At 57.0% G+C, this 15,608-nt stretch overlaps 1 protein-coding gene across 1 annotated transcript in view; it reads left to right on the top strand.

The window, feature by feature from the left end:
- The window catches only part of TBC1D22A (TBC1 domain family member 22A), a 229,452-nt gene that overhangs the window by 183,385 nt on the left and 30,459 nt on the right, over positions 1-15,608 (top strand). The window contains exon 14 of the mRNA XM_039863147.1: positions 15,117-15,212. Within this exon, the coding sequence (XP_039719081.1) occupies positions 15,117-15,212 (96 nt within the window). The remainder of the gene's footprint in view (positions 1-15,116; positions 15,213-15,608) is intronic.

The raw sequence follows: 15,608 nt of genomic DNA, 5'->3' as shown, positions 1-15,608 counted from the left end.
TTCGCCCTCCCGGGCGGCTTGGAGACCTGCGCCCTGGAGAGAGGTGGCCTCGTTCCTTGGGCGAACGCCTCCCCGCTTCGTGTGGGTTTGGAAAAACGGGTGCACCCAGTCGTCTAGCACCCTTCTTTATGCGTGCCAGCGGGGGCTCTGAGGGCGCCGGCGAGACGCAGGGCCCCGTGAACGGCGCCGCCTCAGCGTCCTGCCCTCCCGGTCCCCCGGGCACGGAGCTCGGTGCTGCCGGGCGGTCCTGCACAGTCGCCCCGGCTGGCACCTCCACGGCCCATCAGATGAAGCCCGAAGCCTCAGGCTGCCTGTCGGGGACCCTTAGTGGCCTCTGCGCCTCTGCCCGCCAGGCCCTGGCCAGCGCGGGGAGCACAGGCCAGGAGGACGCAGTCCTTGCCGTCCTTGAGCTCACGGCCTGGGGAGATGGGACTGAGCAAGGCACAGTCAGGGGCCCCGGTGCTAACCCCGGGGGGCACTCATGTCCCCACGTCACTTCCTGGGGTTGGGGGCAGCTTCGTGGCACGCCCGAGCTTTAGGGAGCATGTCACAAAATCCTCAGCAAGCCCAGAAATGCCGATGAACTAACTGCCAAAAACAATGGTAAGTGCAGGAAAGCAGAGGTGTTACCAGGCCCAAGTAGACGTAGTTGGGGGGTAGGGGGCGCCAAGCTCGGATGTGAACGCACATGAGCTGAGAGCTGGGGCTGCGGGGCCGAGGCACTGCGTGAGGCCAGGGCTGGAAGGGTGCGTCCTGGGACACACGGCGAACCAGAGGGACAAGCCCACTCGCCAGCCCGGGCGACAGCCGGAAGCACCTCCGTGTCGGCCGGGCTCTCGGGCGGGGCTGGGGGAGGGTGCTCTCCCGTCAGCGTTTCACCCACAGCCACGTTCAGCATTCCGCCCGACAAGAACCGACGAGAAACAAACGCATGATCTGGGAGCCACACACTGAGCAGTTAACACAAAGTGTTCAAGGCTGTTTATGTCACCGGGACACCTAGCACGATTGTAACTGCGCGTTTTAACGTGTCTGTCCCAGTAATTGATCAAACGAATAGACCAAAACCCAGTGAAGATACAGGAGATGTAAAAACACCGCGAAGCAGCCCGCCCGGTCCCTGACGGCCGGCAGCCAGAGTGACTGGCAAGGTTCTCTCCGGGCACGCGGTGACTGGTAACGGGGGCGGCATCTTGCCCGGTCCCACTGACGGCCAGCAGCTGGAGCGCCCAGCATGGTTCTCTCCGTGTACACAGTGACCGGTAATAGGGTGAGTTTATGTCCTGGGCTGTCAAATAAGTCCGAACATTTAAAATGATGGAAATCATAAGAGGGTTTTTATCTCACCGTAATAGAATTAAGTTAGAAATCAATAAGAACGATGTCTGAAACTCTCCACATTTTCAAAAATTAAGCAACACACTTGTAAAGAAACTTCGAGTCAAAGAGGTCGATGGGAAATCAGATGATGCTTTGAACGGCGTGAATGATGAAAAGCGACATGCCCGAGTTTGTGGGACGCAGCGAAAACGGCCCCCGGAGAGGTGCCACAGCCCTGTAAAGGCGCACGTCAGAAACGGAGGACGTTAAACTCAGTAACTTTACTTCCCGCCTTCAGAAGCTAGGAGAAGAAGGGGACATTAATCCCTAAGTAAGCAGAAAAGGGGATAATGAAAAGGGCAAAAATCAATGAGAGAGAAAATGATCAATAACATAGAAAATGGGCAAACAACCGAGATGAAATGGACAAATTCTTTGAACGATACAAACGATCAAACTTTGCGCAAGAAGAAGTAAGAAGCCTGAAAAGCACCGTACCTATTGAAAAATGGCACCTGTGGCCAAGAGTTTTTCTCGAGATGGCTGGGACGCCCACGTGACTGATGAGTCCTCACGTTCAAGGAGGAAGCGAACCAGCCTCACACAGGCGCTTCCACGGCCTCCAGGACGTGTCTTAGCTCTGAGTCAGTGTAACTGACCTGCCAGAATGAGACAAGGACATTATCAGAAAGAAATGATAAAGTGGTGTGAACGATACTGACATTATTGTTATAACTGATGTCAGTTACAAACCTCGTTAGTAAAGATGCGGCGTCCTTGGATGAAGTCATAGATAAAAATGACAGTGTGGTGACTGAGTGGCGTCTATGCCAGGCATGCACGGTTGGTTTAATATCGACAACGTAATCGACGCAGGAAAGGTGAGAAACACGTGATCATGTCAAAGATGCAGACCAAGCCCCCAGCCCCGACTCCTGATGAGAACTCTCAGTAACCCCGAAACAGGGACGTGTCCTCAGTAAGAAAGGGCGTCTTCAGAACCCTGTGGCTCACGTCACGTCGGATGGCGACGGTGTCACGTGCGGACCCCCCGTCGAGGCCGAGCATGTTTGCTCCCACGCCCTGGTCAGCCTTTGGACTTGCAGGCGTGGCCAGGGCCGTCGGGGCGAGAATGGGATGAAGAGCGTGATGGTGGGGAAGGGAAGGATCAGCCGCCCTTTTCGATTGCACGTGCAGAAAACCGTAGAGTCTGTCAAAAAAATTGGACTGATAAAGATGCTGGATGCAAGGTTAATGTGCAAAGATCAGTTATACTTCTCTACGTTAGCAATGACCAACTAGAAGACGAAGTTTAGAGACTAGTACCATTTATAATACATGAAATTCATAAAAGTACTTAGGATAAATTTAACTACACATACCTAAGATTTTTACACCAAAGACTGCAAAACCTTGCCGAGAGCAGTTGAAGAAATGTGCGGTGAGATACACCATGTTTATGAATCGAAAGACTTAATTTTGAAATATTCTCCTCGAATCGATCTTCAGAGTCAGTGCAATCCCAAACTCCTATCAAGCTTTCATGGAAAGCTTGACAAGTCTTTATGGAAACGCAAAGGACCTAAGGTAGCAAAATTTACAAAATGTTGTCAAAGAACTAAGTTGGAGAACTTAACCTCTCGACCTCGAGATGTCCTGCAAAGCTACAGTAACCGAGACTGTGGTGCTGGCGTCAGGGTAGATAGACTAACGGGACGAGCGGAGTCCAGGAGAGTCGAGCGCGCATGTATCTGACAGGATCGCAGCCAGGATGCATCCACGTTCCCCTAGCTCAGTGAGTCACACGTCGAACGGAAGATGTTGTAACCAATAAATGCTTGGGAATGCACTCAGCATCGTCATCCTCTGGAAATGCAGGGTAAGCCACACGCCCACGAGTGGCCGACGTGGACGACTCCACGGCATTGAGTGTCGGCGAGCCCGCGAGGCCCCAGGCGTGAGTAGCAGGGCGTCAGGCGGTGCTGGCACTTGGGGAAACTGGCTGTTTCTAATAAAACGAAGCGCGCGTGTCCCGCCGGCCCAGCAGCTGCGTTCCTAGGCATTTGTGCAAGAGACATGACCGTTCGTGCCCACAGAGATCCTGTGTGGGGTGATGGCGGCACCCTTACCCGCGTCGTCCCCAACAGGAGCCACGTCCGTCTGTCAGCAGGAGGGCGAACACATCCACACGGTGGGTGCCGCTGGGCCACCATGCGGGTGGCCTCACACGCCGTGGCAGCCGTGAACGGGCACAGGCCCCCCCGGCTGAGCAGAGTTCCCAGGCAGGGACAATGACTCCGCTGGGGAGGGTGGCTCCGCTGGGACGTCCGTTTGTGACAATGCATCAGACAGCGTGCTGTGTATTTCACCTTAGGGAAACTATATGTAAGAAAAATTAATAACGTTAAAAAAAAAATGCGCTTTCTCGATTACTCAGAATTCCCCCAAACCTTAAAAAGAAACAGGGAAAAAGGCGTCAGAACAGGAACTCACAGCACGTGGAACCCCGAAGTCAGTTTTCAAATGTGTTGAACTTGAGCTTTAGTTTTTAAGGCCTTGCCAAGTCCTGGGGACAGAAGGAGAGTCCCTCCCACCCCCCCGGGCAGTGAGGCTCGGGGAGGGTCTCTGCATAAAGCAGTCACCGCAGTGGGCTCTGTCCTTGGATTGGCTGGTTAGAACACCCTCCCGCCCCGCCAGGCCCCTCAGCTGAGCTGTGTGCACGCGTGTACCAGGGAGGGTTTGGGGACCCTCTGCCTGAGCGTGAAAGATGAAGTGTCACATTTCAGGGAGGAGGGAGGATGTAGAGCCGTGAGAACCGTCATCCCCCGTGGCGGGAATGTCAGAGCCCTTTCAAGATAGAACTTGGCTTTTCCCGGGCACCGAGAAGGATGCGCGGCCGGCACCGCGCTCCTGGGCCGTGCGTGCTCAGAGCCGCCTGGGGCCGTGGAAAGCCACGTCCGTGAGGTCTGAAAGAGTGACAGAGTTCAGGTCCTCGGAGCCCGGCCTCGAGCGGCCCCGGCTGGGTGGGCACGGAGCCCTCATCCCTGAAGCTTCCCCCGCGGCTTCGCCCGGGGCAGGGTGCCCAGCGTGGTGTGGGCCGGCGGGAAGTCGGGGAAGTGACGCACAGTCCGGGGCGGTCCCCGTGGGGGGCCGCGGTCTCCAGGGAAAGGCCGGCTTGGGGAAGGTTTCCCAGGGGAGGCCGGTTTCCTCACACAGCGGGCGGCAAGCCTGAGAGGTCTCGTTCTGCTGACGTTTTTACTTTCTCATGTACATATAAACTTTTCGTTTATGCTGCGTTTAGCTAAACAACTTAAAAATACTTGAAAATAAAGCGGCCACGAATTAAGTTTTCCCAAAAAAGTAAAATAGAGTACCAAAATACTGTTTTAAATGCCCACGGATGAGACGAATGTTTCATTCACGTTGTCTTAAAGTGTCTTTGTCAGGTTTTGCTGGAGTGTCCATAGCTTAGCGTTTATTCCTTTTAGGGACACAGAAGGATTAGAAATAAAACGCTGGGCACAGCTGTCTCAGTCAGACCGGAGCAGAAGCAAAATGGGGTGCTGATATTTAGGTTAAAAAAGACTTAAGGAAAATTGCATTAATTAAAGACTGATCTTATTGTAGCAAAACAACATTAAATATATATGTTCTAAGTCCCGGAGATAGAGCACAAAGCCGCAGTCTGATGGAGAGACCCCAGTGGAATGGGGAGCTTTAATTCTTTATCAGTGTACGAGTTACCAGGCAGACAAAATAATGCCCGGAGAGCTGAACAGTATAATGTTTATGGTTGAACTTTTTTTTTTTACCGTGAATCCAGAGGCGGGAGAGTAGCTGGGCTTCGTTTAGAAGTCACAGGGAATGCACACGCACACACACACGTGCATCCACACCCACATCCACGTGCACCAATGGGCGTGCAGCGCAAACCACACGAAGACGTTGTTTGACCAGTACTGTGTAAATTGTATGCCCCGGTCACGACCTCTCCACTCACCGGCGCCCGCCGCGCCCATGTGACCCGACCATGACGCACCGGCCGAGCCCCACGGCCGGACGCTTTTCTGCAGGTCACGTGAGGCACACCGGGCCCCCGGGAGCTGATCGTTGCTCCTCCTGCAATGACAAGCGTGGGCCTGACCCGCGTAGAGGGCGCAGGGGCCTCTGTGTCATTTCTTATAGCCGAACGGGGATCCACTGGGACCTCACGGAGTTCAAACCCCCATCGCAGTCCCTTGTCCTGCGCCCTAGCAGTGTGCCGTGAGGTTCACACAGGGGACACCGTTACACCCCCCAGAGGCGGCCCGTCAGCCTGTGGCGGCTGTCCCGTGAGCCGACGGCAAAGGGGGCCGACCGCTCTCCGGGGGCCACGGGGCCCAGTAGGAGCGAGCCTGGCAGGTGATGCCGGCTTTTACCTGTTGGCCCCGGAACCATCCAGAAGGCACGTTGGAGAAGCTACAAGATGCTGTGTCCACAGGCCTGGTCACGGCGGCACTGGGCGACAGCACCATGACGTCCATCTGCAGGGGGCGGCTGTGACACACCCCCAGGCTGGCACGCCACGCGGCCGGGAGGGACGTGCGCGTCTGCGTGTCGTGGCTTTTGGCCGTGCCACGCGGGGAGAAGCAAGGTGCAGGCGGTGTGTGTCCCATCGCTTACCTGGGGGAGCGTGAGTGTGTGCACGTGTGCATGCGTGTGCCCGTGCACCTCCTGCGGGGACTCGTGTTCGCTTTCGTTACAGACAAAGCAAAAGGTCAGCGACACGATACGTCAGAGCCCCGCGTGAAGGCCGGTCTTTGTGGGGGCGGGGGATGGGGGCGCGGGGGTGCGGGGACCCGCTGTTCACCTTGGACTCCCGTGGCGCGTTACATAATCACAACACCAAAGCGAACCTAAATAAGAAAGCTGTCCTTAGAAGCAAGAACAGAATTAACATTTAGGAAGTGTGCAGAACCACATATCGAGTTGGTGCCTTAATCCCACGGAGAAAAATTACTCCAAATAGACTTTGAAGCAATTTGAATGTACAGCCGCAGTAGGGTATACCTCAGGCACAAAAAAAAATCCGCGCAAATGTTTTAAAACTCTGCTCAGTTATCAGATTGTTAGTAATATTATTAGTGCCGTCTTGGATCTCTTATTTATGTACACACAGCGAAATACTTGTATTACCTATAAATACATGTATTAGGGTAGAGCAAATAAGTATTTATGAAACTATAGAAACTAAGATTCTTAACATAAAAGAAGAGCGAGTCAAGCATAAAATCAAAGCAGTAAAAACCCTATAATTTTAAATATGAATTAAGACTCAGCGTGAACCTGTGATGTATTTGTCTCTTTAAAAGAAATGACATCATATCCTGTAGCTCTCTCCGCTGAAATTACGGGGCGGTGCTCAGCACCCCACGGAGTCTCCCCACCGCGTGCCGTGGAAGGAGCCTGCTTCCGGGTCCGGGGCAGCAGGTGTTCCGAGTGAGCCATAGAGAAGCCGGGGTCACTCCGCTGAAGCCCAGTTTAACGGGGCTCCCACCGGCCAGAAACGGCAGCGTCGGGCCTCTGAGGAGTGACGGCGGCAGTGGACTGAAACGCGTCAGGACGTGGAAGTCCGTGGGTTCGTCGTGATTTCTGAAGCAAACCGTCGCCGGCCGCCTTCGCAGGGGGCCAGCTGGCGGGTGGAGGGGACGGCGCAGTCGCCACGCTTCTGTGGCCATCGGAAGACGTGCAGTGTTAGTGCAGAGGCGTGGGGATGGTGCTGTCGCCGGGAGTCTGGCCACCATGGGGCAGCTCGCGGGGGACGTTGTCACGGACGGCTCCGCCTGGCAGCCCCCGCGCTCGCTGACCAGTCCCTGGATCGCAGGAAGAGACCGCAGGCGCCATGTGCCTCCTGACGTGACCCGCGGAGGGCGCATTGTACAGCAAAAATCCCCGTCACATCTAACTCCAACGGAGCCTCTGGATCGAAGTCGGAGCTTACACGGGGGGCCGGGAGAGGGGACAGTGTGCAGCTGGCCATGGGCAGGGAGGTGGCTGAAGACAGGATGTGACATCCACAGCGCCAGCCACCAGCTTTCCTCAACAGCAGCGGGAGGAGGTGGGGGAGGGGAACGGAGGGAGTTTGAAGGGCGAGGGCTGCGCGCACCCCATTCGAGGGGCCGCGTGGGTGGGGTGCAGGGCGGTCCCGCCTTCAGTTCTTGGTGGGGCTGCAGTAGAAAGGTACACGCTGTGGTTTAAGTTGTAGGGGACGTGGGCCTCTGTAGGGACACGAAGACCAATGCTGGGTTTGACGGAGCGTGCAAGTCGCGGGGGACGGGTAGGCGGCACGTGTCATGTGGGGAGCCGCCATCCGTCCCCTCTGTGTCTCTGGTCTGCACAGACAAGGCACCCCTGCTCCCCGCACAGCAGGGTCTGGCGACCCGCTGAGGGAAGGTGCGTGGCCTGCAGCACGTGGTCCTGCCTGTTCGCAGCCTGAGACGCTCGCGAGACCACGGTGCCCGTTCTCAGGGACCCGCGCCCGAACCCCCCAGACGCACTGCGTTGTCACACGGTCTCCTTACGGCCTCCGATTTGACAATGGTCTCGCGACGCGGTGTCCGAGGTGGTCCTTAGCTCTAAAGGAAGCAGCGTGCGGGTGAAGTGGGCGTCTGGCGTCGCTCCAGGGCGCCCGGCAGCTCGCGGTGAGTGGCCGAGGCGGGACAGCCACCTCCGGGCACTGGGTCCTCAGTTCTGTCCTCTCTACGCTGGGCACTTTGCAAGGTCTTATTTTTAAATGTTTTAAAAAGTCATACACGTGCATGCGCACACGGACACACACACATACACATTGCGCATAGATGCATTGCACATACATACACGTGTACATGCTCATAAACACGCATTGCACACACGTGCACACTGCACACATGCACGCACACTGCACATCCACCCACATTGCACATGTGTGCACACACACACACTGCACATGCACACACAGCTTCTCTGAAGGCTTGGCCGGGATGGAGTTGAGAGGGACGGGGCCCGAAAGGATGTCACAGTCGCAGTCACAGAGGCCGGACCGCTGGACGTGACGCGGGACAGCTGGGTTGTTTAGAGCTCCGTTCTGTCTCTGTGTGTGGCAGGGCCTGGTAATTTCTTTGGTTTTAGCCCGTGAGAAATTCTTTCCACTGTCCTACTTTCTGCTGGATCTGGGGGTTCCCTGGAGCATGGCTATTAGGGGAATGTGGATTCTTTTTGCTCGAATTAGTGTGAAGCGTGGAGGCTTACTCACGGCCCGGTTTACAAGCACGTGAGTTTAATACCAGCTCAAGGTCGGTGGTCTGTTCACTCACCAGTGACAAGCAGGGGTCAGAACAGCTCAGCGGCAGCTACCGGTGACATGGGGACTGGGGCACGGCACTGACTCATTCACTGCTTTGGTCACTTCCCAAATACCATGCTAGATGGAGGGGGGGTCACATGGGCCAAGGGTGGTGGGTCCTCACCTCCTCAGCTCACCACCCAGTGGTCCCCAGACCTTAGTGTTTGTGACACTTGTCTCAGGAGCTTGTCAAGAACAGAGAGGCCTGGATGTGCAGTAAACGGGGGGTGCAGGAGCCACGGACGTCCTTGTGGGGCCAGCGAGTGAGCCAGGGAGTGTGCCTCACACGCGTGTGCTGATGTGGGGCGCGGCCCAGAGCGCGGGGCGAGCGTCCCGGAGGGGCCGCAGCAGCCGAGTCTCAGCCACGAGCGGCCCCGGAGGAGGGGCTGGCAGGGTGGAGTCCTGCGAGCTGGAAGGAGCCTCAGGGAGTCGGTGGGGAGGCTGGGAATGGGGGTGACGGGCTCCCCGTCACACTCAGCACTGTCAGGAGGCCGGCCTGTGTCCTGCAGCGCGTGCCACCCGCGTCCACACTTGCAGGCCCGCCCAGCTCCGACGGTGCCCCGAGCCATCGCGGGGCCGCGGGCGGGAAGCGGGCCTGCTTGCCGAGGGCAGCGACTCTCCTCTCTCTCTCTCGGGCTCTTTTGGCTGAGCTTCGGCCACAGAGGGTTGAGGCTGTGAGTTATTAAGTGGTGTGATGTCATTTCTTGCTTCAGAGCAGAAATAATCAGACCTGCAGTGGGATCCTTTGCTTTTTGATTCGCCAGGAACGTCCTTGACAAAATTTAGAGAGCGGCGGAGTGATCGGGCCGGGCGGGTAGCAGAGCTGACTGTAGAGTGGGCTCGTGGGCCGGACGGGGACACCAGGTGGTCAGGTGAGCAGTGCGTAGACTTGACAAACTCAGCTCACACACACACACACTCATACACACCACACACACCACTCTCACACTCACACACACACATCCTGTTCATTCTCCTTCTCCGGAGAACCCTAATACATCAAAGAATAAATATTTAGTAGGAACTTTAAAATGTTCCAGTCTCTTTTATTATTTTATGTTTTTCTCTTGTACTACATAGCTTAAAAAATGTTCATTTCAGTTAAGAATTATTGCTACGCTAGAGTGCCACCCCAAATCCCAGAGCGGGGAGCTGGTTCTGGGTCACCTGCCTTTTCCAGATCGGCCCCTTCTCCCCTCCCCCCAGGCTGTAGGGACGAGCATCCAGTCCGTGACTCTTCAGGCTGAATTTGACTGACTGTGACCTTTGTCATTTGGCCATTGGGAATGTTCCGAGACGCGGACAGACACACGCCAATAAGCGTCTGGCTAACGATAGTAGAGATTGGCGTGGAGATAATGGCTCAGTCCCTCCGGGGCCGCTGGGTGAGCCACAGGGTCGTCTGTGCTTCAGGAGCTGGCTGCGCAGTGAACTGTGACTCACGCTTCCCTCGCTGGCCCGTGCCCCGAACGTGGGGGCGTCGGCGTGAGCGTTAAGACGCCCGTGCTCTGCATTCCCGGTGGGTGACTGTGCCGTGCGGGGGCCTGGTGACGAATATTTCAAAGGGAGCCGTAGCGGAGAATTTGCTTGCACAGCTGAAGTCGGCGCTCTCAAGTCTGAGCACAGAATGGGGAACGATTCTTGTCATTTTGTCATTTGAGTGGCCTCAAAAATACACCTACAGAAACACGTCCCCGCAGGAGAGGCCGTGGCTCCAGAAGGCCAGAAATGACAAGGAAAGCTTAGCGACACAGTTCAAGGCGGAAACCATTGCTTTTTACCATTTCCCTTTTACAGAAAGGAGAAGGGAAATCGTCCCTTTGCCTCATTTCCGACATTTAAAGAAGCGTCTGTCGTATGTGAGCAGTTCGCACGTAGTTCACCCGCAGTCGTTCTGAGCTCGGATGTTTTGGTGTTAGGAGCAGACCTAGCTCCACGGCGGAACTCGTAACGTGAGCAGGTGTCTGGACTCTCCTCCTGCCCAGCCAGTCGTTGAAGGACAGGCGAGAGCCAGGGCACTTTCTGCCTTCCGTGCTGTGCTGTCCTCGGAGCTTCTCAGACAGCAAGGCCAAGAGAGGGAACGTGTGAGCTTGGCCTGTGAAGGGAGGAAGGTCAAAGGGGAGGCTGAGGGGGGGAGCGGCTGCCTCAGGCCCGGCCGTGGACCTGGGAGGAGACACCGGGCCCGGTAGCCCAAGGTCAGGAGGTCAGAATCCCAGGATGGACGTGCCCGCGGCCAAAGTCTGAATGCCCACGAGGCGACAGTGGGCCCTCCAAATAGACAAGTCTGGTGACTCTAGAAAAGACCATTTCAAGTTAATTCCTGGGCCTTTTCTTTTAAATATGAAAAATGTAAAAATTTTTATAATTAATATACAGAAAAGCAGAGATAACAATTTAATGGATGCCTGTGTGCTTACAACCCGGTCTTGTCAAATCCAAGTTTTTTTCTTTTTTTTTGCTTCGGATCTTTTATTTCTTCTTTAGAAATTAAATTTTACGTATACTATTCCTCTCCAGAGGTGACCACAGCCTGGAAATCATTTTTTATCATTTCTGAATGTGCTTTCATGTTTTTGTCACGCATATAAGTATCTGTAAACAACACGTAATATAATGAACGTTCTGAAACTTTTATAAACAGCATCCTCCGTAGGTCTTTTATTTGCAACGTGCTTTTTAAAATTCAACTTTACCTTTTTAACGTTCACTCACGTTGATGGACAGAGCTGGATTTTATTTGTTTTCACACATTGTAGTTTTATCGTGTGAATACACCCGAATCTGTCCGTTTTCCCATCGGAAGACGCTTCAGTTGTCTCTGAGTTCTTTGAAATTGCGGGCGGTGCTCAGCCTCGTCCGCGTCTCCTGCAGCCCCGAGTGGGAGATGCTCGGATGCAGAGCGAAGTTCCTGGTCTACAGGATGCGAGCCGCGAGGTGTCACCGATTGTCCCCCGCCCGCGCAGCATGCTGTGCCCTGTCCCGCACCCTGCGTTCCCTGCAGCCGGCGTTCCCGTCCGAGCGCCGCGGGCGGAATCATATTTCTCTCTGCACGTCCCTGATCACCAGCCAGTGCGCGTGGCTCTCTCCCTGCCGACCGCTCAGGTCCACTCAATCCATCGCCCAGTTCGTCGTCTTCTAATTGGTCCTTCGGGGGATTTTAACGCGTGCACACGCATCTCCACGTCAGTCACACAGGCACTGCAGGCGTTTTTGCTAGCCTGTCACTTGTTCATGCGCCCTAATTGTAGCGTCTTCTGACGTACGTAAATTTAAAATTCCTGCGTGGTCGAATGGTTTTTAAAATGTATGTGCTCAAGGTTTGTTTTTACACGTCACTTTCTAATCCACTTGAATTTGGGTTTGCGTGGGGCACGAGGAAGGGGTCCGGCCTTATTTTGTCCCTGTGGACGGCGGTTGTCTCAGTGGATAGCATCTGTGCTGCCCCACCGGCCCAGACAGACAGACACCGGCCCAGACAGACAGACACCGGCCCAGACAGACACCGCGTCGGCACAGGCCCGCGTCTGTCCTGGGCTAGGGTCACGTGGTCTGCGCTGGTCCCACAGATGTCACAAAGTCGATGGAACCTTCGCTGTCGTGTCCGGCCTCCATGCGTGTCGGCTTTGGCACGAGCTTCGTCTTCAGTGCCGGCTTTGGCACGAGCTTCGTCTTCCACGAAATGTTGCGGTTGCCGTATTTATGACAAATACATTGAATTTACAAATTGAAACGGAAGGCAGCTGACATCTCTTCAACATCGGATCTTTGTGTCCATTAACCTGATATAGCTCTGTTTAATCTGGGCTTTTTTTAACCTTTCGGAGAACTGTTAACGTCTTTCCCATAAACGTCTCGCCCACACTTGCTACGAGCTGTTCTCGGTGTCTCTCTGTCCCCCCGTGAAAATCCCGCAGGGCCCCACCCACCCGAGGCTGCCGCCCGCCTCCCTCAGAATGCGCTCCGCGACTGCCTGGAGTGGGGGCGCCGAGCGGCGGGGTCCCCAGGGTGGGGGGCGCCGAGCGGCAGGGTCCCCGGGGTGGGGGGCGCCATCCCCGGGCGCGCCGGCTGCTCGTGAGCTGCCCTTCCCTCGGCCGCAGGGCTTTGCGGCTCTGAGAACCGGCATGCGTCGTGGGAATGATGTTTCGCTGATGTGACACGCGCCGGCAGCTTAAAGGCAAACGCCCGAGCGTCGCAGCCGATGCGGGACACGCACGCGATGAGATTCTGCGCCGTCCTGGCGAGAACGCTGCTCGTTACGAACGGACGGGGACTGTTCTCACCCGTGAGGTGTCGTCTACAGCAGCGGCCTGGAGCAAAACGAACGTCGTCTGGAGTGAGCCGTGCCAGGCGGGGTCCCCGTCAGGGCAGGAAGTGGCAGGCAGAGGGGCTGCTCCGTGTGTGAATGGCAGGCGTAGCCGGCTTAGTGACGTGAGGGGCAGGAATACACGCCTGTCCCTGGCTCTGCTCATGCTCTGTAATAACCTCCAGCCAGCCCTGCTGCCTGCCAGTGACTTCCGTGTGGCCGACTCCAGGGGTCACCCCCACGTGCATCTGAGCTTGACCCTTCCACGGCGTCTCGTGCTCCTGCGTCTCCTCCCGGCTCTCTGGTCACTCACTGTAGGTCCTTCATCCTCAGCATGTACTTCCGGCCTGGATCAGGGGCCACCCACCTGTACTCTGGACTCACCTGTCCAGTTGCCTACTTGACGTCTGCACCTGGATGCCTAACAGGTGTCTTCAGCTGAGCATGCGCACAGAACAGAGTCACCACCTTCCCACTGAGACACTGCCTCCTGCAGACTGGCCCGCACACCGTCCTCACCTCAAGCCAGGGGTCTCCAGCCCTCGGGCTGTGGACCAGTACCGGTCCGTGGCCCCTTAGGAACCGGGCCGCACAGCAGGAGGTGAGCGGCAGGTGAGCAGGTGAAGCTTCATCTGTATCCGCAGCCGCTCCCCAGCGCCAGCATCACCGCCTCAGCTCCACCTCAGATCATCAGGCATTAGATTCTTATAGGAGCACTGGTCCCTGGTGTCACAAAGGCTGGGGACCACTGCCTAAGACATGGCGGCTTCACCTCCCCCCACCAGTCCGGTCATCCAGGCCAGAGAAGTTGGCGTTATCCTCGGCCCATTTCCCTCAGGCCCACGTCTCATATTCCTCAGCGTGTCTTGCTGGCTCAGCTTGAAAGTGTATCTAGAATTTGAGCTCACAAGCCGCACGGCTGCCCTTGGCCCGAGTCACTGACACCCCTCGATTGTATGGTGCCCATGGTTTCCTGGCCGGTCTCCGGGTCTGCCTGTCCCCATCCTACCCCGTGCCACGTCTGCTCTCGGCGCGGCAGCCAGAGGTGCCCTGGGAGCACGGTCTGTGCTCAGAGCCACCCGTGGTCACTGGCAGAGCGAGCCAGTGACCGGGGGGCCCGAGGGCCTGGACCTGCCCCTCCAGCTCCGCCTCTTGCCTCACCGGTCTCACTCCCCCTGGAAAGCGCCTCGAGCCCCACGGCCTCTACATTGCTCCCCACATGGCTGCACGGTCTCCCGTCTTTGGGGTTCTGCTCACTCGCCGTCTCGGGGGACCCCGTGTTTAAATCGCCCAGCCCTCGTCCGTGCCGTTTTCCGGCGCGTCTTCTGCACTGTGGGTCGCTCGCTCACTCAGTGAGCTGGGCAGTAGGTACAGGTACCACACGGACGTGGCGGAACTGTGGGGGCGGCCGCCGGAGCACGGGGTTCGGGGCGGGGGGCGGAGGCCTCGGCTGCCCGGGGATGGGGAGGGCTGTGGGTGAGCACAGGGAGAGGGTGGTGTGTCCCCCGCCCAGCACTTCCTCGCCTTTGTTCCCCGCAGTGCCCAGGGGAGCCAGACCCTGGGTGTGGGACCCTCCCCAGCAGAGCCTGCTCTGTGCCTGCCTTCTGTCCGGCCCGCAAGGGACTCGGCTCCTGAGGGCCGCTGTCCTTACCTGAGACGCCCCCCTACACACACATACCGAGACCCTCCCCGAGGGTCGTGTGGAGTCGGTGCTCACCGGGTTTGCCTTTCATCACGGTTGGCTGTCCCCTGTGCAGGAGAGCAAAGTGGACAGCTGCTTTTGAACTTGCCTAAAACCTGGTCTGCTACTCACATCCTATTTACCAGGCGGCTGGGACTTAAAGAGAAAATCGTCCTTGTTTTGACAAGATGAGAACATTGAAATTACAGCATCCCGCAGGAGCAGACTGAGCCTCCTGTCGGCTGGGACCTGCCCTCTTCACGCCTCCCCCCACCGCATCGCCTCCCCCGCCCCCACCAACGATGGCCTCCCCCTTACCTTCCTTCCTCCCCCTGCCTCATACACTGACAGCCTCCCCCTCCTCCCCCCCCCTCCCCCCCATTGATGCCATTGCCTTCTCTCCTTCCTACCTCCTCCCCCATTTCCCCCCTGACATACCCCGTCTCTCGCAGGCCGAGCCCGAGGGCTTCTCCCGTTTCCACTTGTACGTCTGTGCCGCGTTCCTCGTGAGGTGGCGGAAGGAAATACTAGAGGAAAGAGACTTCCAGGTAAGGGGGTGCTTTTCGGGGCCCCGGGCCCGGCCCTCTGCGTGGGGAGGTGCTGCCCCCGGCTCACGGGGTCGTTGGGAAGGGCTGGGGGATGGCAGCTGTGTCACCGCCGACCTGCCGGGCAGGCCGGCCGTGGTCCCGTGGCCCGCAGGCGTCAGCGTGCCCCAGACGGGCGTCCGGGAGGGACCGCCCTGGGCCGGCCCGTGTGTGTCGTCAGCAGCGTGGTCTGGAGGCCTTGGCGTGCTGCACACGGGAGGGTCATCGTTGTCCAGAAGTCGCTCTGGAGTGAGTGCCAAGGCCGGCAGCCCTGGGCCCCTCACGCCTGACACGTGGCAGATGACAAATGGTGTGCAAGTTTTAGATGGGTACAGAGACGAGTACACAAGTGAGTGAACT

Source organism: Pteropus medius, unplaced genomic scaffold (genome assembly GCF_902729225.1).
Source record: "Pteropus medius unplaced genomic scaffold, Ma_sr-lr_union100, whole genome shotgun sequence".
NCBI lineage: Eukaryota > Metazoa > Chordata > Mammalia > Chiroptera > Pteropodidae > Pteropus > Pteropus medius.
The sequence above is the reverse complement of the archived record's forward strand: the minus strand, read 5'-3'. Positions and strand labels throughout refer to the sequence as shown.